The sequence below is a fragment of the Temnothorax nylanderi genome, unplaced genomic scaffold (assembly GCF_030848795.1).
Source record: "Temnothorax nylanderi isolate EJ_2023f unplaced genomic scaffold, tnyl_v1.0 TNYL_tig0167_pilon, whole genome shotgun sequence".
Classification (NCBI taxonomy): Eukaryota; Metazoa; Arthropoda; class Insecta; order Hymenoptera; family Formicidae; genus Temnothorax; species Temnothorax nylanderi.
In genome coordinates, this window is record NW_027249229.1 from 283,264 (window position 1) to 305,801 (window position 22,538).

General features: G+C 40.8%; 3 protein-coding genes across 4 annotated transcripts; 1 reads left to right on the forward strand and 2 right to left on the reverse strand.

Moving 5' to 3' along the window:
- Positions 1-409: 409 nt before the first annotated feature.
- LOC139777891 (stress-associated endoplasmic reticulum protein 2) lies at positions 410-2,898 on the reverse strand. The gene is made up of 3 exons (XM_071715567.1): positions 2,590-2,898; positions 1,815-1,887; positions 410-1,253 (listed from the first exon to the last, which is right to left on the reverse strand). Exons 1-3 carry the CDS (start codon positions 2,671-2,673, stop codon positions 1,216-1,218), a joined length of 195 nt encoding a protein of 64 aa, XP_071571668.1. The 5' UTR covers positions 2,674-2,898; the 3' UTR covers positions 410-1,215.
- Positions 2,899-3,462: 564 nt separating this feature from the next.
- On the reverse strand, positions 3,463-8,436 carry Tm9sf3 (transmembrane 9 superfamily protein member 3). The gene is made up of 10 exons (XM_071715542.1): positions 8,020-8,436; positions 7,441-7,636; positions 7,189-7,311; positions 6,859-7,112; positions 6,251-6,490; positions 5,887-6,171; positions 5,581-5,789; positions 5,361-5,507; positions 5,216-5,299; positions 3,463-5,124 (listed from the first exon to the last, which is right to left on the reverse strand). Exons 1-10 carry the CDS (start codon positions 8,104-8,106, stop codon positions 4,980-4,982), a joined length of 1,770 nt encoding a protein of 589 aa, XP_071571643.1. The 5' UTR covers positions 8,107-8,436; the 3' UTR covers positions 3,463-4,979.
- A 3,888-nt stretch (positions 8,437-12,324) lies between these two features.
- LOC139777876 (coiled-coil domain-containing protein 39-like) lies at positions 12,325-22,536 on the forward strand. Of its 2 annotated transcripts, none has more exons than XM_071715538.1 (14): positions 12,325-14,895; positions 15,255-15,321; positions 16,039-16,063; positions 16,183-16,431; positions 17,690-18,115; positions 18,649-18,870; positions 18,930-19,121; positions 19,281-19,496; positions 19,667-20,050; positions 20,192-20,446; positions 20,627-21,109; positions 21,456-21,668; positions 21,744-22,035; positions 22,224-22,536. In XM_071715538.1, exons 4-14 carry the CDS (start codon positions 16,330-16,332, stop codon positions 22,340-22,342), a joined length of 2,904 nt encoding a protein of 967 aa, XP_071571639.1. In that variant the 5' UTR covers positions 12,325-14,895; positions 15,255-15,321; positions 16,039-16,063; positions 16,183-16,329; the 3' UTR covers positions 22,343-22,536. The 2 variants fall into 2 exon arrangements, with proteins under 2 accessions (XP_071571639.1, XP_071571640.1); XM_071715539.1 differs by having other exon boundaries at positions 22,227-22,536.
- Positions 22,537-22,538: the final 2 nt, after the last annotated feature.

A 22,538-nucleotide genomic window follows, 5' to 3' on the forward strand; every position in this document is an offset into this window, starting at 1 on the left:
GACAAGAATAATTTTTAAGTGAAGAGAAAAATGAATAAAGCGCAATGTATCTGCTAAATTTGAAATATTCAAGAATTATCCATTAGCGATACCGAATAGTTGTAAAATTAATTTATTTTGCAATTTATAAAAAAAGAAAGATTTAAAACACACAATATATATACAATACAAAAAAAATCGAAGATATTTTGAAGATGCTTGAGTAAAATAATTTTCGAATGAGGAGCAAAATGGATAAAACGGAACGTTTACACAACTGAATTTGGGATATTCGACAGTAATCCAATAGTGATAACGAATACAAAATAAACGCATCTTTTTCTTGGATTGAAAAACATATCGCAATTGGATGGACAATCAGGTGGAAGGACTGCTTTATAGATTATAGATACAATCACTTTAACATGTCTCATGTAAAACAATATATATCTTTATTGATAATATACTTTATTAAAAGAGACAATGTGTGCACTGTCAGTAGCAAATATCTCATATAGACAAATCATTCTTTGAGAGTATAATATATATCTGTATAAGTTTATGTTTATAATGACCTGTCGCGAATATTGCCTATAACGCATAAGCATCGTACAAAGGCCATTATAACAACAGAAAGCTACCAACTGCTTACAGTGGAATGCTTTGAAACAGATCTGTCCAATCATCGGAGTTGAGCTTACGCGCTGCCAATTGGGCAGATCTGCTTGTGGAGAGAAATCTGCATGATAAATCATTCGTGGGTGTATATATACAATTATTTACTACATACACATAGACGAAAGAATACATTTGGAAGAAAATATTATAAACAACCGCGCTAACAGAAACGTTAAACGTTCGGAATATAATAAATTGAGTACAAGCAAATTCATTTTCTCTCTCCCGATTCGATTGAGTTTGGCAGAGGGTTCCTCGGGACAGCATTTTTTTTTTTTTTTTTTGTTCGAGTACTCTCCCTTCGTCTATGCGTAGCGCAATTAAATTAAACGCTTATAAATGCTAGGTGTTATAAATAAATTCTTTGAGCTTCTTCTGCAAAACGAAAATAATTTCTCAGCTACTGTCTAAACTTTTGCCATGTTTCCCGTAATCTCCGATCTTCTTTACAATCTATATTAAAACGGTTTGTCAGTCTCTTTCGCATAATCGACGAATTGTAAACGAGTTGGTTTGTTGGTATAAAGATCAACAGTAGCGCCTTCATCTCCCTCATCTTCAAGCCATTCTGATACTCTGGATGATTTGAAACACGGCTGTAACAAACAATGTCAATTGAAGGGTGCTTCATAGAATAATACAAACATATAAATCTTTAAATGGAGGGGTAAAAGCCATAGTGGTGTAAGTCAAATTTTTTAAAATATTGATTCGTGTGCATAGATGCAATCTATACAATATATAAATTGCATCTATGCACATAAGTCAATATTTTAAAAATTTTGAGTTACACCACTATGGCTTTTACTCATCCAAATACAAATGACTTCTGACTGATAAGTGCTTGAAGGACAAATTCACAAATTTACATAATATCACAAACAAGTTGGCGTATAAGGTTACTGCCAAACTTCCTTATCCCCAGCATACTTAGCATCTGTACTTAGCTTCTTCTCCGCTCCCATTATGTTACTTGGCCATGCATGCATAGAATAAAAATATTTTTAGCATACTTTTGATTCACGGACGTTTCATTGTAATAGAATGAAGACTGGAGAGGAAATACGAAGAATAGAGTGTTTGATTGCTTCTAGATATTAAGGATAGGGAAGTTTGATTGCAAACTGACATATCTAGATCATCACACGTATACTCACCAGATCCACAAACGACAAAGAGAAACAGAGCCAAGAGCCAGGGCCCAACCGGAGATCCCTCCTCTTGCGCCTTCTAGCGTAACAAAAGTTTCTGTTTTAGCTACAGACATGAGTATCAGGTGACAGATGGAACACATACATATAAACGGAAGTAAATCGGATACGCCAGGCACGTCCATTTGAGTAAACAAACGGAGCATATGGATAAACATCGCGACAGAGACATTATCGATAAATTAATTCAATCAATAAATTAATTAATTGATTCAACGTTTGTTTTGACACGTATGCCTAAAAGATGACTTAAAGATGTCTTTACGGTCTGGGTGCTTTACATATGGAAGATTTCTGCCTGTTGACACGCGCAAGATTCTTTCGCCACGAGGTAAGTAAACCGTCCTCCGACCGAACGTCCAATCTCATTTGACAGCCATCTGTCAGGAACGAACGTCCGTCTATAACCTCAATATTTCAGACTGACAGTTACGCGCGTGACTCGCGCGGGCGAGGAAAATCATCGCGGTCTCCCGATCGCGCATACAAATTGAATCTTTCCATCTCGACCCATTTCGACCCTCGTCCATATGTTATTTGCGCCGGTCGCGACGGACCTCCGTGAAGATCCTCCTCTCGAAATTTCCGCCGGATTTCGGCGGGGACGATCCAGCGCGATTTTACAACCGAATTGCCAGCCGCGAGGTCGCTTCCGGAGCGGTCCGTCCGGAGTGCCGCACGGCCGGCGATTCGGGCACGGCGAGGACTCACTGGGACTCACCGTCGACTTGGGAACGTTTCCCCGTAGCGTGATGTTCTTCGTCGCCTTCTCGTTCGCGATGCGCATCCGCTGCTTCGGCGCCATCGTCCACGTCCGTACGATTCCCTCGGCAAGAGCCCGCGGCAGGAGAGATGAGAGATGAGAGATGAGCGCGGACGAGACGAGAGTGCTCTCCCTGACAAATCACCGTTAACGATGGATGTACCGTCCGAGCACCGTGTCCGGCGTCCGCGAGACGTGTGACGCGAGCGTCGTTACGTGCCCCCGCCGCCCGCGACGCGTTCGCCGACGTGTGTGCGCCGTGTGACACGTGAAGTTGCGCGACAGCCCGCTCCGGCTCCCTCGTGCCACACTGTCACCACCGTGGTCGATTGAGCCATTGAGCGAGTTCCTCGCGCTCGTCCGCGGCGATCGACGCTGCTCTCCCTCGACAGCAGCTGCGATATTTATTCCCGAGCGTGACTGTGTAAATGTAAGAAAAAGAAACAGCGAACGCGAAAGCGAAAAAAGAGTACAAGCGTTCATCTGAATCGGAAGAGGATGGACGTCCGCCATGTTCGCGGCGGGAAAATTTTGATTTTCCAATATAGAACGAGATGTTCCATTAAAATTATTTCACTTTACTTTAGGATTAATTCATTGATTGGTTTTGATTTTTTAATATACGAGAGCGAGACGTAATCACTGCCGTTAAAATTATTCATTTTACTTTGGAATTAATAGAAATATCGATTAAACTTTTGAATTTTTACACTCTGTCCAATATAAAAAACATAAACTCGTCAAATTCCGTCTTTTCACATCAAGAAACATGTAGGACAAAATTCCAGCAACAAATTCGCCGGAGCGCAGGGAAAGAAACGAAGCCTGCGATCGTTGTTGTATACGTAGAAATTTTATATATATATTTTTTTCCAGAATCACTACATCTAACAACAAATTGTTTATTTTCGAAGACTCCCACCAACATTAGTCTCTCGGTAAAATCACTGAAACATAATACTCTCATCGTTATATCTCTTACTCGGGCACCTAATTCTAATCGCGCGTTTGCGGAATTAAACTTCTCTCGTCTCTCGACGGCGATCGATTTGCGGAGTGATTGCCCGCCCGCGGAAGAGAAACGTGAGCGTGGACTCATTCGCGAATCCTACAGGCAGGAAATTCAAATGGTAAAGAAAGGACAATGCGGACGAGATCATAATCCATGCGACCGTCGTACCGCAAGCAAGATCTCGCATCTCGGCACTTTGCGTCACGATTCCTGTTCCCCCCTCCTACTCCGAACCATTTAGCTTAACGATAAGAGCTTTCCGTTGATGATGAAACGTGTAATTGGTGAACCGACTCGACAATCGCGAAATTAGAAAATGACTTTAAGTCACAGTCACTCCAATACACTGTTTGTGTATCAACGAAAGAGTCTTGTAAAACTATGAATTTAATAAATTATAATGAATTTCGCACGTCTAATTTACCGCGGCTTATTACAATCTTCAGTATTGCAACATTCTACTTGGCGTTTTCAAGAGTCAGGAAAAATTATTTTGCATAATTTTTTTTTGTATTTCATTGTCCGAGCTGAAATCCCTAAATATATATAAAAAGCAAATCGAGACTTCTTGATTTTTGTACGATGGCGATCAATTTTTTGTGCCGTTCGCAAGCGAGACAGCAAGAGATAAACGTATGTGATGAAGAATAGTCGCGACCGTGCAATTATATTTTATTATATATATGTAATAATTAATATATTATAATATTAAATATATATATTACATTATTAAATATATACATATATATATATATATATATATGTTGATTATTATCTTTTTACGGGCGTATTTGGATCAATAAAAAATGTATGACAATATTAAATTTGCACGATTGCGGAAGTTTTGTTCGTATAATAGCTCGGACTCGCACATGGGATTCGACTAACACTTACAATTATTATTTTATTATTGACAAGTGACTGTATTTGCGACACGCGCACATGTACCAATACAGTAGGATCCGTTTACAGCGTATCTTTTATTTGCATCGAATAGCGAGAAACGACTGGAAAGAAAAGGGACAAACGAACGAATACGAGATGACGACGTTCGAATATCTAACGATAGACACGCGACGGCGTGAGTTCCCGTTGGAAGAGTAATAATACATCGAGGGACACACGTCGTGCCGCTTCTAGAGCGGATATTAATTAAGTCGATGATGAGTAAAGCTGAAAAAAAAACCAAGAATCGCACTCTCGACGTGACGGACAGCTACTTCGGACAAATGAAGTATATACTTCATTTCGTTGAGAGCAGCGAGTGTCGCGCGCGCAGTTTTAGGAATTACATCGTACAATCCACGATGCGAATACTTTAATCAGTGATGTACTTTTAGTCTATCTTGACTGTGGAATATATCTTTCGCACGAATGCGTTGGTACCGATATATCCGACCGTTCCGCACATGATACCTAGGGCCAAGCTGAACAATGCCATGTAGCCGAAATAAAACGCCGTTTGGAAGAGACCATACATTCTGCGAAAGCAAAACATCAAACGAATGTTAATGGAACTTTAAATATTTGCTCGATCGAATTGCTTGCTATCAGACGCGTATATTTACTCACTTAGTTTTGAAGAAGAAGTAGTAAAAGGAATAAATGTAGACGTAACCGGCCGTCGAAGCCGCTGCAAGAAAGCTCGTCCACTGCCTGCGGATATTTACACATTGTACAAAAGAAAAAAAACAAGATGTACACGATGCGGACTTACCATCGATAGTCTTCGGCATTCAGTAAGAAATATGTACATACGATAGTGACGCATACCGTCACTATCATGAGAATAACGAACACTAGTAACATAAAACCATAGACGTAGTAGATCTTGTACGCCCAGAATGAGGTAAAGACGAAGTACCTGAAAGCGTCGACGGATGTAACGAATGACTATTAAATGAATAACTTAAGATATCAATAAAGTGACTCCATACATCTCAATGAAGATCGAACCGAAGGGTAGGATGCCGCCGAGCATTATGATCACTAGCGGTTCCATGAACCATTTCTTCTCGGGTATTGGTCGTGGCACTGCGTTCACGCGGCACGGAGCGTCCGGTGTCCCAGCGAGATTACGGCCTAGAATGGTACCTACCAGCGTCAGCGGTAATATCACAAATATGCAGATACACGTCACCGCAACCTGTGCACGTACAATTGACGTGATCATATTAAGGTGATTTGAATGCAAAGTGGACACGCAACAGGAACGATCAAGTTCGAATATACGGGTTACAAACCATGGATCCGAAGGGTATCGCTCTGCTAGCGTGGTAATACATGGCGATGAAATTGATGAAGAAAGCGGTGCCGCAGACCATGAGCGGCAGCATAAAAGCGCTGAGAATCATCTGTTTGATCCACACGCGTCCACCCATCCGCGCATACAGTCCGCCACCGGTGTAACCATTGATAGGCGACGTGACGGCATAGACAAATATCGCCGTTGACAACATTGAACCACGTTCCGTATAGAGTTCGCCCAGGATAGCGAAGATAATTACGCTCAACACCACCACGGTGACCTTTATATACAAAAATAGAGCTACTCACAACTTTTATTCTTTTACTTTAAAGAATTAAAATATCGAAATAAATATGTACCTGATAGCCTGCGCCTATGAGAGCTGAGAAGACCATAGCATGACTCGCAGGCCTGAACACGTCTCCGTGTACCTGTTTCCAACCGTACTCGTCGCCCAAATCCCTCTCCATATCGTCCATTTCCTCGTCTCTGCTATATCTAGCATAATCCTTTCTCAAAGTGCGCATCAAAATCATTGAGACAAGCCCGACGAGGAAAATTACCATCATGAAGCTGTTAAAGATGCTAAACCAGTGTATCTGGAAAAAGAATAAGATTTGTACATTTATACAATGTATACTGTTGCTCTTTGTTTTATATTCGTTATTTTAACCCTTCGCAGAACACGTGTAATTTTGTTGCTTCCGTCGAATATGTGGGTCTTTTAGGCCAGTTAAGATTTTCAAGTGTAATAGTGGCATAAAAAATCTGAAAAAATTCAAGTATATTTTCGAAGACTTTAAGAATCTATTTATATCGTTATATATGCTTGATTCTTGTTTGGGTTTTCTTTTATAAGTCCGTAAAATCTCCGAAAATATCAAAACTGAAATATCGACCGGGTCTTTAAAGCCCCACTTGTTCTGCGAAGGGTTAAATAAAGATATCTCAAGCCATACGAACTTACCCTATGCTGAAAGAAATTAGGATCCAGATACTTGTCGAATCTATCCTCATATTTGATATTACTCTTTTTCCAATTGACTTCGTAGCTAAAAGGTATACGTGCGCCCTGCACCAGTTTCACTCTGTTGTCGCTGGTCAGATTAACATCCACTATTTGTTTACCGTTGTATCCGATATCAAACTTTTTATGCGCCCAGATGTAATAGGAATCTGATACCGCAACTCCGTCATTGTTTTCCATCTCTCCTACAACCCCTGTAACACAATGATGTTTAGACGTCAGGTTCTGCCGGCTCAATACGCGCAATAAGAAGTACTTTATGTTAATTACCCCATATTGGTAAATCGTCAATGTACATTTGATACCAATACTGATTCTTTATCGCATATGCAAACGCCTTCTGGCTCTCTTCATTTAAACTTATCTGGCAGTATTCTGTCTTCGAGATATCCTCTGAAACATTCCATTAAACTTTCATGATTTTGTACCTTGTACATTTTTTGATCGAACAATACTGGCCGAACCAATTGTACGTTTGTATCATTGCCAGTTATAAATATATACCGATATATAAATGCACACCTTTAAATTCGATATCTAAGCCACTGAACTTTAGCTCGATGCCCTGTAGAGCCTCTGCCAGAGTCTCGTGGTAATGATTAATGACATTCTTGGTGCCTGTACAAAAGGGTAGGGAGTAATAGGAGTACGTCTCCTGACGATTGTGATACGGCCCTACGGTGCTCATCCATAGCACGACCTCGTCGCCATCCTCGTACTGAAAACAAACTCCAGCTGATCCATGTCACATTCTGAACTGTGGCTTTTTTTTAATAGTTGAAATAAAAGCTACATTGTGGAATCGACACCGGAATTTATCGGTGCTAATTAGGCATACTGATAAACGATTTTTCCCGATACATATCGAGTAGAGCCGATATCGCGTCGATGCGGCAGTGCAAATAAAAGGAGTGCAAATAAACGGAGAGCGAGAGAGACGTGGTGGAGAGGAGAGGGAGAAAGAGATAGCGTAAAGAGACGTGTCCGCGGCGGCGTGGCGTTTGGCCTTTAAATGCCAACAGCAGGTCGCTGTCGCGACCTGACACTCGGTGCCGGAGCGACGCCGCGCCGCCAGCGTAGCAGGTGTACGTATATACTCACGACGTGATTGTGCTCGTCGGCGCGGGCCGCGGGCGCGAGGAGGCCGAGCGCCAGAAGGCAGAGCAACTGCCGTCCCCGACGCAGCATGTTTGTCCGTTCCTGAACGGGCGAAGGCGCGCCGACGACCGGGCCGGGCGCCCTTTACGCGCGTACGAGAGGAGATGATCCCACCAGCGAGACGCGGCGACGGCGGACAATCCCCATATATAATTCGTGATGTGTGCCGTGAGCGCTAAGCGGCTAAGCTCTGGTGACTGACAACACGCAGGCGGGGGAACACACACGGGGACGCACGGTGACGGACGGACACGTATCCAGAGAATGCCGGAACGAGAGGATGTATTATGTACGCCGCGGCCGTAGATATGCGGCCGTGTCGATTGAGAGGCTGCCTCGCCCGCCGCGCCGTCAGATGGCGCTCTCGCCGCTCTCGCCGCCTCAAGCCGCGTTCCGAACTCTCTTCCATCTCTCCTTCCTTGATTCGCGCCTGAGCCGTGGTAGCGAGCGGACGTCCTGTTTCTCTCTCCCGCGACTCCCCGTCATAGTATCCGTGCATAATCGTGCCGGTTGGTCTTTCTCGCGCCGCGAGTGTTTCTTTTAGTCAGTGTTTGATATTTTCTGTCCGGTTTATCGGGATTTTCGAGAGTATTCTTTCTTTTCCGGTTCGTTGTGATATCTCGGCAAAAACAACTTAGAATCGCGCACGCACACGGGGAGATGCAGACGGCTTCGGCCTCCCGCATTCTCGATCCCGGTGAAACGTTGCTCCCTCAACAAAGGACATCGGCCTCTCTGAGTGAGTTTGATAATTTCGCTAATAATTTAGCCAGTCGCACAGCAATTTTGAGCCGCTTGCCCGCGAGCCCCATCATTTCCCCTCTAGATCGTTCTCGCTCTTCGTCGAGGGAACGAGACCATAGCGACGGATCGGCTAGCGATTCGTCGGACAGTCTAGAAAATACCATGGGGGGAAAAAACAAAAATAGGAAGCATCATAATTCCGGGACGATCAAGGGGACGGGCGGGTCCCCGCCCCTTCCCCCTCGTCCCGGCAAAGATTCAACTGTTCCCTATATTCCGAACATGAACGTTCTCGAAAAAATTGACGGCGCGGTAGCCGCTTCCGCCGCCGTACGTGAGGGATCATATATCGCCGAAAACAACGATGTTAGCTGCTCGAAACCTAAAGATACGGTCAGCAATACAATAAAGTCATCCGCGATAGTCCCTATAGATTTTAGTAACGATGGCCCTCCCCAGGACTCGGATATGGGTTACGATCCTGCCGTCGAGACGAGAAGGGGGGTCAAGCGCGCATCCGAGAGCGATTTGGCTACTGCCGAGAAAGGAATGCCATCCCCTGCCTCTGTTTCTTCTAGTAAGAAACATCGCAGGGAGGCTAATCGCTATTCGGCCACTGATTTTCCGCCTTATCTCGTCCATTTCCAGTACGCGGAATCCAACGTCACCCCTGATTCGCTTCTAATCTCCAAAATCATCAACGGATTCGACGAGAGCATTCAAGAAATACGTACAATTGGAAATAACAAAGTTCGAGCCAAATTCGAAACGTACCAGGCGGCTAATCGCGTTATCGGCCACCCTTCGCTTAAAAAGCATAACTTAATAGCTTTTATACCCTCGTTCAAAATCATGCGTATTGCTATTGTCAAGGGTATCCCATTGTGCCTCTCCGATAACGAAATCACGCAAGAAATTGAATCCTCTGTAAAAATTATCTCCATCCAACGTCTCAACCGTCGGGTTAAGAGAAATGGGGAGTCTGTGTTTGAACCATCCAAAACAATTCTAATTAAATTCGAAGGTCAAACTCTGCCCCTGGAGATTGCTATTTTTAAAACAAAATTAAAAGTTGAGCCCTACATTCCCCAAATTCAAATATGCTTCTCCTGCTTTCGTTTTGGCCACATCAGCTCAAATTGTCGTAGCAAGGCAAAATGCGGCAAATGCACATCGGAATCACACGCTAACAAAGATGACTGTCCAAGAATTAACTTACCCCCGGTATGTATAAATTGTAAGGGCGATCACCTTCCCACAGCATCCACCTGTCCCGTTTTTATTAAACAAAAAAAAATCGTCCAAATAGCGGCCGAACAAAACATCCCCTATTTAGAAGCCCGCAACAAGGTTGAAAACTGCCAATCCTCAATCTACTCTCCCCCCCCCTACTTCAGTTCCTCGGACTCCTATCCTTCTCTCCCAGGTTCTACGAGCTCTTCAGACTCCCCAAAAAATACCCGATTCAACTTTAACGCAATGCCCTCGCTTAATAGTTCTCCCTCTTCGTCTCCGCAGTCGTACTCAGGTATCTTAAAAAACGGCTCCTCCCGCAGCCAAGGCAATTCTAATCCTTCTTTCACTCAACGCGGATATGCGAGAAATTCTTCTCAGGAAAACAATCAGAATATTAATCAACACAACCTCAAAGAGGCACACAATGACTGCCTATACTATCCACACGGCAGAGAACAGACCTTCAACTCTCAATCTCCTGTATTCAATTATGGCAATGTACCATCCAACGACAGAGGCAATAATTCTTTTCACAATCCTAATCCTCCCTTCTCTTTTGAGTCCCTACGTAGCCTTTTTAAAGTCATCATCGATTTTGTTCGCAATCTCCCAGAATTTTTCCCTGCAGTTCATGACTCCCAAATTTATAAAATGGTGCTTCAATTTTGCACCATTATCCAAGGTGTCTACGGCCTTTAAATGCCTTCTAACACCTCCAGATTGGCTTCCTCCCCCAGTTTTAACATTATTTATTGGAACTGCAGGGGCGCCTCTCTCAGGAAACCCGACATCGAAAAAATGTCAGAATCCCATGACATAATTTTTCTAGCGGAAACCCTCCTAAACCCCTTACATTCCTTCTCCATTCCAGGTTTCAAAATAATTCGACAGGATCGCGACACAGGCCGCCAAGGTATAGCACTACTCATCCGCAACAGTATAAACTTCACTCCAATCAATTTAGATAACATCCTAAAAACAGATGACTCTGTCGAGGCTATTGGTGTCAAAATTTCGGTCAACAACACTAGTACAGCTCTCTTCGGAATTTACAGACACCCTATCGGGGCCTGCCCTCAGAGAACCTGGCAGAGATTTTTCAACCTGGCTAACTCCTTCCCTCAATCTCTTCTTCTAGGAGATCTTAACGCACATCACCCTTACTGGGGGGCTTCTTCTCCCAATTCGGCGGGACATGTTATCATGGACCTTCTGGATCGCTTCCCCTTTACGCTACTTAACCCAAACACGCCTACATTTATTCCTCCCCCAGGCATTACACCATCCCTTATAGACCTCGTCATCGCCTCTTGCAATCTTGTTCCTCTCCTTAATACCCATGTGCTCAACGACACGCGTGGTAGTGATCACCGTCCAATTGGCACCACAGTAAATGCAAAAATTAAAACTAACTGCATCTTTTCCCACAAATATAAACTCACCAAAATACAACTTAGAGAGCTCGCTTCCTCTCTAGAGAGCAAAACGCAGGAGATTGAAACTCTCGTCCTTCGCGATGCAGATAACGAACCCTTAAAACAGTATGACTCCTTTATCGACTCTCTACAGAAGGTTGTTGACTCCATCTCCCTCCCTTCCAATACACCTAGAACCTGCAACCGCAATAGTATCCAGCAATCAAATAATTCCCACCAAAACCCTCCTCCAGCCCCTTGGTGGAATGCAGAATGCGAAGAGGCGGTTAAGGCAAGAAGCCGCGCGTGCAGAACTTATCGAAGAAATCCTACTGTGAACAACTTTCAGGTATATCGCAATCAAGTAACCACCACTCGCAAAACCTTAAGAACAGCTAAAAGAGAAGGATGGAAGAACTATTGCAACTCGCTCGATTTCATGACTCCTACGCCATCGATTTGGAAAATGATCAAAAGATTCCGCAATCGCAAACTAGCACCATCCGAAGACTCCTCAGCGATAACTGAGGCGCTTGCTGATGAGACCATGGCAAACATTACCCCCCCCTCCTGCACGTCAGACCGTCCTAACCAACTTAATAATTGCACAAATCCTAATGGTCCATTACAATGGCTTGATAACCCATTTGTATACAATGAATTTCACCATGCTCTCAACACATGCAAAAGCAATTCTAGCCCGGGTCTGGACTGCATTGATTACAAAATCCTTAAAACCCTCCCGATCTCCCTCAAAAAACTTCTGCTCAGAATCATTAACAACATCTTCGCTGAAGGTGAATTCCCAGAGGCCTGGTCCCACTCACTAGTCTACCTTATTCCCAAACCCCATGGTAAAGGAGCCCGCCCTATTGCCCTCACTTCCTGCCTACTCAAGCTCCTCGAGAAAATGATCTTAAATCGCATTCACTGGTGCGCCGAGTCCGGAACCTCAAATCTTATCCCAGACCACCAGTTCGGCTTCCGCAAATTTCGTTCATGCTCCGACAACCTTACCATACTCAACGCTGAAATCCACAATAACAACCTCCTTAACAAAAATACTGTAGCCTTATTTATAGACATCAAGGGGGCCTTTGACAACGTCATTCCCCCCATTTTAGTTGATGACCTTGTCCAAGCCAATTTCCCCCCCAAAACATGCCAGTTCGTCCAAAACCTCATCACAGAAAGAATCGTTCAGTTTGTCATTCAAGGTAAGCTCTCTTCCCCGCGCATCTCGCGAAAAGGCACTCCTCAAGGATCAGTACTTAGCCCCTTCCTGTTCAATTTCTATCTTAAAAATATAGCCTCCCTTCTACACCCTGGGGTAAAAATTTTACAATTTGCAGACGACATAGTCATCTTTGCTTCGGCCAAGAAAATTAAAAAAGCCATCCACCGAATCGAGACAACCCTTGCCAATATCACAAATTACCTTTACAATCGCGGCTTAGAGATCTCCCCAAGTAAAACGCAACTTATGATTTTTTCCAAACACAAAATCTTCAATTTAAATCAATTTAAAGTTCATTTTGGGAACGACATCATCACCCCAACGAACACAGTTCGCTTCCTTGGCATCATCCTGGATCCTCAACTTACAGGTGCACAACACATGGATGCAGTTATCAACAAAGCCAGAAAAGTCGCGGACGTAATTTCAGCGCTAAGAGGCGTTTGGTGGGGATCGCACCCCCAACTCCTTCTCAATATTTATAGAGCTGTCTTGAGAGGATACATAGAATATGCATCCCATATTTTCTCCCTCAAATCTAGTCCTAAATTCCATCGTCTGGAAATAATACAGAATAAAGCCATAAGAGCCTGCCTAGGATATCGTATTTCCACCCCCATTAACACAATGTTTGCGGAAGCTAAAGAACCTCCTCTCAGACTTCGACTCCAACATCTAGCATCTAAATATCTCATCAAATCTTTATCCATTACCAATCACCCGGTTATAGAAGCCATGTTTCAACTGGCCATAACAGCGCAAGATAGACCACCCGACTTGGAATACTGCCGCAAAAAATTTCCTCTCCTCGATCTCTTCCTACAAGTAAAATCTCTCTTACCCTACATACACTCCAAAGTAGCTCCTTCCCCCTTTCAACACTCATATCATTCCATACTATTCACCCCTTCTCTATACCGACCTGATTCTGACCTTTTAGATCTAATCGACAGAACCCCCAAGCCTCTAGTACAGAGCATATTTCTCCAGGCGTTCGGCCCGATCATTCAAGACTCCACAGTCTTTTATACGGATGGCTCAAAGATTGACTCATACAGCTGGGTTGGCGCCTCGTGCTACTCCCCGCAACTCCAAAATCACTTGATGTTCAAACTTCCTGCCCAGGCCTCGGTCTTCACAGCGGAAGCCTGGGCGATATACAATGCGGTGCTACTTACCCTTGACCTCCCCGGTCCTAAATTCTCCATTATTTCGGACTCTAAAAGCGTGCTCGACGCTCTATCCAACCCTGTCACATGCAAGTCAAATTATATAATTCCACTCATAAAAAGTAAAATAATAGAAGCCCAAAATCGCGGCAAGGAAATCCTTTTCATTTGGATCCCCTCCCATAAAGGCATCTCAGGTAACGAAATTGCGGATGAACTGGCCAGAAAAGCCATTCGCTTTGGAATTGCTAACCCCTCTTTTAAGATTCCCCACTCAGATTTCTTTATTGAACAACGCGAAAAATTAGCAATAGAATTTCATAATTATTTATTTAATAGAGCTCGGTGCAAGGGCAACCACTTTTTTGTCAACCTATATGCCAACACGCCTAAACCTTGGTATTACCAATCCGGTCTTAAACGCGATGCTGTGGTCACGATCTCGCGGCTCAGGGCAAACCACTATAATTTGAATCACAGTCTTTTTAGGAAAAATATTATTGATGATGGCTCGTGCGCTTGTGGCGACCCGGTTCAGGATATCAACCATGTTATATTTGACTGTCCGTTGACGTATGACAAAGCAACTTATCTCAGACAGGCAATTCACTCGAGTGAGGGACCTCAATGCAACGATATCTTTCCAACTCTCGCAAAGCCCACGCGCAGAATCTGTCGACTAATCATGTCTTTTTGTAAATCAGCAGAAATCAATTTGTAATGCGCGCGCTCGCGCGTGCCTGACCGACCGCCGGCTCCCCACTGCCCGCCTGGTGGCTCTCCCTCTCTGGTTTCTCCCCCTCCTACCACAACACGAACGCCGTCTCGGGAACCTAAGTCTATTTACACGGCAACCAGTAGCAGCTACAAGCTACTCACAGTTGACTATACAAACAGAGGCAAAAGCTGGCCATATTGTCCTCGGAATAGAGGCAGGAGCCAAATAAACAAAGAAGAAGAAGAAGAAGATCTCTCCTTCCTTTCGCAGCCGTGTGGCTGCGCATTTAATAATTTTACTGTTATGTTATCTAAATTTTCATATCTGTGAATACTGAACATATGTCGGATACTTTGAGGCTTTATAGATAGCTGAGAAGATTTTATAATTACACTTGTATAGATAGCACGTACCTCGCGACTCGCGATATGTATTTTTAAAAACTTCTGGTATTTAATTATTATTCAAATAAAAGATACTACATTGTCATTCTTTACTTGTTGCAGTTTGATAATAAAAAAGTTATCAACAAGTTATAAACAAAAGTTATAAACAAGAATTGTTATAAAATTAGATAATAATTATTATAACATCGAAATTATTATATAAATACAAAACAGCTCAGCTTGCGAAATTGTAACTTCTTTAAAATATTTCAGGTGGATTTACTGATCAATTAAGATAAGAAGAAAGTTTTTATCATCGGTGTTTGCTGGGTTGATCCAAGTATAGCAGCCCAGATAGCACAGCTGATCTTTATGAATTCATAAAGATCAGATTCAGATCTTTTTGAATTCATAAAGATCAGCTGTGCTATCTGGGAGGACACTTATTATATAATTAAGCGCGGCTTCGACTTAATTCTGATTATAATTTAATTAAGCGGCGATTAACTTTTTTATAATACAATATATTACTATATTTTGTTGACATTTAATAAAATAATTCATTTTTTATTTAATAAATAGAAATAAGATTATGGAACAACGAATTATGTAATTAGAAATTTTGCACCAAACAGTTTTAGCCGTTAAATTAATCATTAATTGAATTAATCGAAGTTTAGTCGAAGTCACTTTTATGCCCATTTCTATATCAATTTAATACAGATTAACTTTAATCTCGGTTAACTCGGTTATCGGCTATCTTATAGTTAACTTTTATCTTTTTCTAGTTCTAAGAATTAAAAAAAGATAAAAATAAATAAGTTAAACCAAGATTAAAGTTAATTTACATTGATAGTAAAATGGACAGATTATAAGTATATTCCATGCAAGACTTGTGAGAGTCATTTTCAAGAAATCGTAAATTCTAAAAAAATTTTTACGGTCTCTTGACTGTAAGAAAAAACGTAAAAATAATAAGTATATAATAGGAATAAGGAAAGTTTTCAATCAACCATATATAATAAAAAATAGTGAAAGGAATTTTTGACTTTCCCAGTAAAAGGATAAATATTCACAAAAAGGTAAAAGAATTTTATTTAATTAACATACAGAAATAAATCATATAAGCAACAAATTTTCTGGTATAAGATAACTATTCTTATTTTTTATTTTATTTCATATTTTCTTATTCGATTCGAAGTCGGAAGCTCTTTCTTGCGCATGTGTCGTCGGTCATCGTCGGTCACTATAGCTACCAAATACAAACTTTCGAGAATCTCGCCGGGCAGCCGGGCACCGGCCACCGGCTGTCATAAACTGTCACAAACGATTCACGGTATTTCGACACATGGCGACGAGTAACATAGACGTGATTCTGAGCCAGCTGGGATGGCAGGATGGCTTCCGAATTCCCGTAGCTAACGAGGAGAACAAACGTCTGGAGGAAGAAGTAAAGCGACTCGGAGATTTACTTCGACTAAAATCTTCAACTTCTCGATCAAGCTGCGATTGACTCAATCGGCAGGATTGCTCACAGCAAAATTTCTATACGATTCGTTATTCCTAATCTAATCTTTCTTTCCAAATTTTAAAAAATTAATAATTCTATTTGTGCTAACAAAATACTATTCTTCAATGAGTTAATCGCCGTTTAAGTTAGTCGGAACTTGGTCAAAATCACCCTTATGCGAGTAGTTCTTTTCTCGACACATTAGAAGAGTTGACCGCTATTGAAACAGTGTTCTCCAGCGAAAATATGATAGTACAAGATGCTTTAAATGATTTTGGCAATGACAAACAAATGGGCAAAATAAATTTGATATAGTCGTTCTTCTATTTGTTGGAATAGAAAATCGCAATTGTGATCTAATAGGCATTAAATATGTTCGCGAAATAATGAGAACATCAATGAGTAAAGATTTCATTAATATGAGTAAAGATTTCGTTCTAAGGCAACTTTGACTTACGTAATTACTAAATGTAAACAGGAATCGTTTTCAGAACGTTTTAGAGAAATGAAAATTTTCATGGTTTTTCGAACATATACGTATATGTATAATGTATCACGCTTGGGTATCTTTATACTTATTTATTATGACAGAATAATTATCATAAGTAAATAGGGATATACAATCTTTGGTCAAACTTTGTAGCTTGAGTGACCGTTTGAGTGGAAAAAGTATATAAATTCACACAAAAACAATATTAATCTACAAAGCTCCAGCTTGATCGAAAATGGCATATCCCTATTTACTTGCGAGAATCACTTATCGGTCAAAGTTTCACTTATTATTAGTAATTATCATATCTAATAATTAATATATCCGAATATTAATTTTAATTAAATACTCGATTATACAAATAAAATATATGGGAAAAGTAATTACATCACACGATAATGAATCAAAGTTAATTTAATTCAAAGAATTAATTTAAAAGTATAATCATGAACATCTTAAGCTGGGTATACACTTTAACGAACGAACAGCGAACGCAAACGTTCGTTGTCATTATTTAACGGATATAATCAAAAGTCTCAAATTGCTGCCTGTAGCAAACACCGAATCTGGTCGAATTATGGTGTTTGGTGAAAAAAGACAAACAAAAAAAAGACCTAGGAATACAAACACGAATGTTCGCGTTCACTGTTCGTTCGCTAAGTGCTAAGTGTATACCCAGCTTTAGACACATTTGCATGGTCCGAACAGGTTGCTAGAAAGACGAAGCACAAGATTTCGTTAAATGCTAAATTGGAGAGTCTCGAAGAACGGTTGAAGATGGTCAGAAAGCATGCTGGCGATTTGGCTGTGCGACATGACTTCAATCAGAAGCTGCTCTCTGAGCATTCGGTCCAGCTGGACACGGAGGATCACCTCTACCGATTAAGCGGCAACACCGAGTCGTCGCTTCGCCAAGAGGCGCGTGAATTCGAGAAGGAATGGACAGATGTGAATCGCAGAGTATCGAACGTGGAGAAGGAGTTACTTAAGATGACGAGAAAACTGGCCGAGGCGAAACAGATGGTTCAGTTCGACGAGGATAGTTTACGCAAGTGGGAAGAGATGCTTGCGCAAAAGGAGGAGGATAATCAGTTGATAGAGAATTACATGAAGCAGGATACACAGAAATACAAGGTGTATATACATATATCTATAGCAATTACGGCATGTAGTAAAGATGTCGTACGATGATGATCAAAGATGCCTGGAATGCGTATAAATATTACTAGAGAAGCATTGCAAGAAATTATTCTGGTTAACTCGAAATAGTATAGATATTACAAATACTACTGATTTCTCGTCGTTTTATTTTATTTTTTGTAGAAGAAAATAGGGTTTAGAATAAATTAAAAATATTAGAGAATTTATTCAATTAGGAACTTCCTTAAATATTTAGTTTAGATCACTAATTTGCCTATATTAATTCATATATTTGTTTTAACAAGTTCTAGGATCTAAAGTTGTTTACAATTTTCTAAAATGTTTGTACAATACAATATTAGGTGACACTGTACTGTGCTGAAGCACTGAAAAATTATAAAGTTGGGGTTTAATGATAATAAAAATAAGCGAAAGATTCCAGGAGCCAGATTTCTCTGTATGAGAGTTGATAGATTTTAACTGTCGTGTGCTATGTATAATTATAGAATACAATTTGATCCCCTTAGGAATTGGAGCAGAAACGGCAGAAATTCAGCATGGAACTTGAGACTTATCGTCAAGCTATTGTCAAAAACGTCGGCGAGGTACAGGAAATGGAGATCGTTCTGGACCGTACAGCGAAATTGTACATGGAAGCGTTAAAAGAACGCAGACAGATGATAAATCAATGGACGCAAAGCGTCAATGTTCTGCGCCAGAGGGACAACGATATACAGAATAGTCTAAAAGTATGAACGATGAATCCTTCTCCAATTTTGCGTCGAGTATAAGTTATAAATCGTTGCAGGAAATCGAAACGTTGCGAGAGATCGGCAGGGAGAAAAAGAATAATCTCGAAGAAGTAGAACAATTTTTAAAGGATCAAGTTGTCAACAATAAGCAGCTGGAGGAGTTGATTAAACGATCGGAGAAGGAACTTGGTGTGGTCCAAGAAAAAAAGCACAAAGTCACGGAGACGATTGATATCTACGGCATCGAGGTAAGGCAACAGAAGAAAGTTTTAGATTATAATTTTCATAAAATTACAAATCTATTTTTGCATATTATTACATGCTAATTTAAATGTAACTGCTATTGGCTACTTTATGTTTTAAATTTTATTGAATAATTATACGTTTATCGATAATTATCGAGATAGCTGCATACTCAGAAGAAATTAGTGGGGGATTTGGCACGTCGTACGCAACAAATCCGGGCCAATGCAAAGCGCAAAAGAATCGAGATCGAGAACAAACATATAAAGGTGGACAATTGCAAGAAGCGAATCAGTGATTTAACGTTGACTTTAGAAGAGATTGAGAGTCAAAAATTAAACGTCGAGGAGAGAACGAAGCGTTTGGAGAAAATGATTGAGGTATATTTCGACTATATATTCAACTATTACAGTATATTTTTATTATATTATTATTACGAGAAGAGAAAGTAATTCTCGAGCTGCTAACAAATCATAAAAAGATAATTGATTTCATTGTAATATCTATCATACCATTTGAAAGAGTTGTAACTCATTATAATCTGTTTCAGCACGATGAAAAGCGAAAATCCGCGATCGTCAAGGAATTGAATCGGCTGCAAGGTGCGATTTTACGCGCAACGAAAAGGATTGTAGAATTGGAGAATGAAAGGAAGATCCTGCAGATGGAAATGCAGAGCGAACACAAGAAAGTTGATCTGCTCAATACCTTGCTTACGAAGGAGAACAAACTTCTGGGGGAGAAGAAAGAGGCTCTTTATCAAGTGGATTTCAATCTGCAGAAGTGCGAGATGAAACTCGAACAAATCAGAGGACACGAGCGCGACAAGAATGAAGCCGAAAAGAAACAAGCGAGAATCGAGGAGTTGCAAGCTGTACTGAAAGAGAAAACAGCTACATCTAAATTGCTGCAAAATCAAATTGTCAGTTTGGAGGTAAGGTCTATTTTGTATTTTTTGAAAAAAAATTCCATTAATCTAAGGAAAAGAAAATTTAAAAAAAAATTAGAAAATTAAATTTAGTCAAATAGAACTTGATCAAAGAAAATATTCTTCTCTGGTTTTTTTTATCTGCAGCACGATATGAGAAAAGTATCTAGTTGCCTATCGAGCGAAAACGATGAGCTCGAACGGTTACGGAGCAAAAAGCAGGATCTATTGTTGCTGTTAGACGGGGGTGAAAAGCGGCTGAAAATCGCGCAATCCCGGAACGAGGAGAGGCAAGTTGAAGAAAATATAATGCGCCTTCGGGTGTCGCAGCTCGAGAGAATGACATCGAATGTGAGCGATAAAGTTTACGATTTGGAGAAGTACCGTCTTCATCTCGAAGCTGTGAGTATAATTTCCTGACTTAGTTATTTCGTTAGAATTAATGAGATTGACAAGAACATTAGTCTAACAGAAGATTCTGTAACATGAAATCGATTGAATTCGGTATAATAGTAAATTACAGAGTCAGATTATCTCTATTTGACTGATTTGACATATTCATTCATTCATCTTTGCTCACAGGCGCTTAGGGAGCGCGCAACGGAGATCGCGGCACAGAAAGAGGCGCTTGCCGTGCAGAAGAGGGTCGCTGGAAACGAGTGCTCGGAGCTGCGCAATGCTATTGCCGAGAGAAAAAGCAGGACACGGCAGTTGCAGGCGCGATACGACAGCGGCGTCGCGACGATGGGTGCCACCCCGGATGGAGCGCCGATGAGCACCGCGTACTTGAAGATACAGAGCGCTCAAGAGCGGTACATGCTGCGAGAGCAAGGCGACAAGCTGGACGAGGCTATAAAACGAACCGAGCAGGAAATACGTAGCATGGAGAACACGCTGCGGGTGGTAAATGTGTGTAACGACAAGTATAGGGATAGTATGAGCGCGGTTGACCAGGACGGACCTGAATGGACGGAACAGAGAAAGCTCGACGAACAGATGCATGACGCGCGGCAGAAGCTACTGCAAAAGCAGATGCAGCTGCAACAATTGTTCGAGGAACTGCAGGTACTTTCGCGTGCATAGGAGCTTTTTTGTACTTATCAAAAAGTCGATAAAAAAAATATGATATAAAATTAAAACAAAATAAAATATTTATCAGAATAATGAAAAATAGAGGCTGTATGTATGTTTGAACAAAGGAATTACAGTGACAGAAAGATCTAAAAAGTGAAAACTATGACAAAATTTTATTTATTTATATTTTATAACACAAAAGATCTCTAGTCTTCTGTTACAAGTAATGCGTCTATTAAATATTTATTAGTTTGTGCAAAATATGAAATCAATATAAAGAATAAATTTAACTAATAGTAATAAGATATAGAGTCAATATTCCAATTTTATTGGGCAGAAAGCGCAGAATGATTATACTCAATTGCTCAATGATATCGAGAAAGCAAAGGAAGAAAAGGAAAACAAGGAACGTTACTTATCGGGTATTGAGAAACAGACGACAGAACAAGGAGAGAAGATATCCAGAGCTGACAAGAGTCTTCGTAAGGCACAGAAGGATATACAAAATTTATATATTTCTAAAAGGGACGACACCGTGCTTCTGCAACAGGTAGATACACAAATAATAAAAATCTGCCATTAAAAATCATACCCTTTGACGATTTTACCTCGAGATACTTCCTAGAGAGAAGTGGAACTGCGAGAGCTTCAAGAACAGAACGCGCTAGTTCTTCAAGACATCGCCGAGTTCACGATTCGTCATGTGGAAGCTGAAGCGTATGTTAAAAAATTGCTGATGGCCAAGAACATCGAGTTACCATGCTTTCCCCCATCGATTAGATCGCCTATGAGTCCTTCCGGTAGTTCCATAGGCTCGATAGATCAGCCTTTAAAGAGCACGAGCCGCATGAGCATCTTTACATCGTCGAGGGAGAGCATCGGCAGTGTAGTTAAGATAGAGCCACAATTTGGAGAACGTATGTGCATTAGGATATCACTTGAACGTCTTCATATTTTTTTTTTTAGATTTTAAACATTGTCCAAGTTGTTAGGAACAAAAAATTTTTATTAATCAATTTTTGTTAATTGATTTTTTTAAGATAAACATAAAATTTTCATCAAATTCTAATAAAAAATACTAATTCGTATTCCATTCGATTTTTAGCAGCAAGTAACGCATCGAGGAAAACTACAAAGGGTGATCCCGCATCCAAAGAATCTCTCAGTTTACCGAAACGGTCCACTATTGTACATAAAAAGCAACAATCGCGGAAAAAATTATGATAATAATTTCGATAGTATAATAATTAAAATTGGGCAGACTTTATCTACATGATTGTCAAGGCATAGCTTTTTTCTTATTCCGTCTATTCCCTGGTGAAAATTTTTCTTAAAATTACTTCATATAATTTTATAACTTTTTAGATAATTTCGCAGATTTTTTATACGAATTGCAACACTTCAGAAATGTCGAAAAAAT

Excerpts from the sequence above, each read along its gene's own strand:
- LOC139777876 (XM_071715538.1), top strand. The coding sequence starts at position 16,330 with ATGGCGACGAGTAACATAGACGTGATTCTGAGCCAGCTGGGATGGCAG. Across the intron at positions 19,497-19,666 it reads GTTTGGAGAAAATGATTGAG|CACGATGAAAAGCGAAAATC; the intron begins GTATATTTCGAC and ends AATCTGTTTCAG. Across the intron at positions 21,669-21,743 it reads ACACCGTGCTTCTGCAACAG|AGAGAAGTGGAACTGCGAGA; the intron begins GTAGATACACAA and ends GATACTTCCTAG.
- LOC139777891 (XM_071715567.1), bottom strand. The coding sequence starts at position 2,673 with ATGGCGCCGAAGCAGCGGATGCGCATCGCGAACGAGAAGGCGACGAAG. Across the intron at positions 1,888-2,589 it reads GAAACGTTCCCAAGTCGACG|AAGGCGCAAGAGGAGGGATC; the intron begins GTGAGTCCCAGT and ends TTGTTACGCTAG. Across the intron at positions 1,254-1,814 it reads CTTTGTCGTTTGTGGATCTG|CCGTGTTTCAAATCATCCAG; the intron begins GTGAGTATACGT and ends TGTTTGTTACAG.
- Tm9sf3 (XM_071715542.1), bottom strand. The coding sequence starts at position 8,106 with ATGCTGCGTCGGGGACGGCAGTTGCTCTGCCTTCTGGCGCTCGGCCTC. Across the intron at positions 7,312-7,440 it reads CTTAGATATCGAATTTAAAG|AGGATATCTCGAAGACAGAA; the intron begins GTGTGCATTTAT and ends GGAATGTTTCAG. Across the intron at positions 5,790-5,886 it reads CGATACCCTTCGGATCCATG|GTTGCGGTGACGTGTATCTG; the intron begins GTTTGTAACCCG and ends GTACGTGCACAG.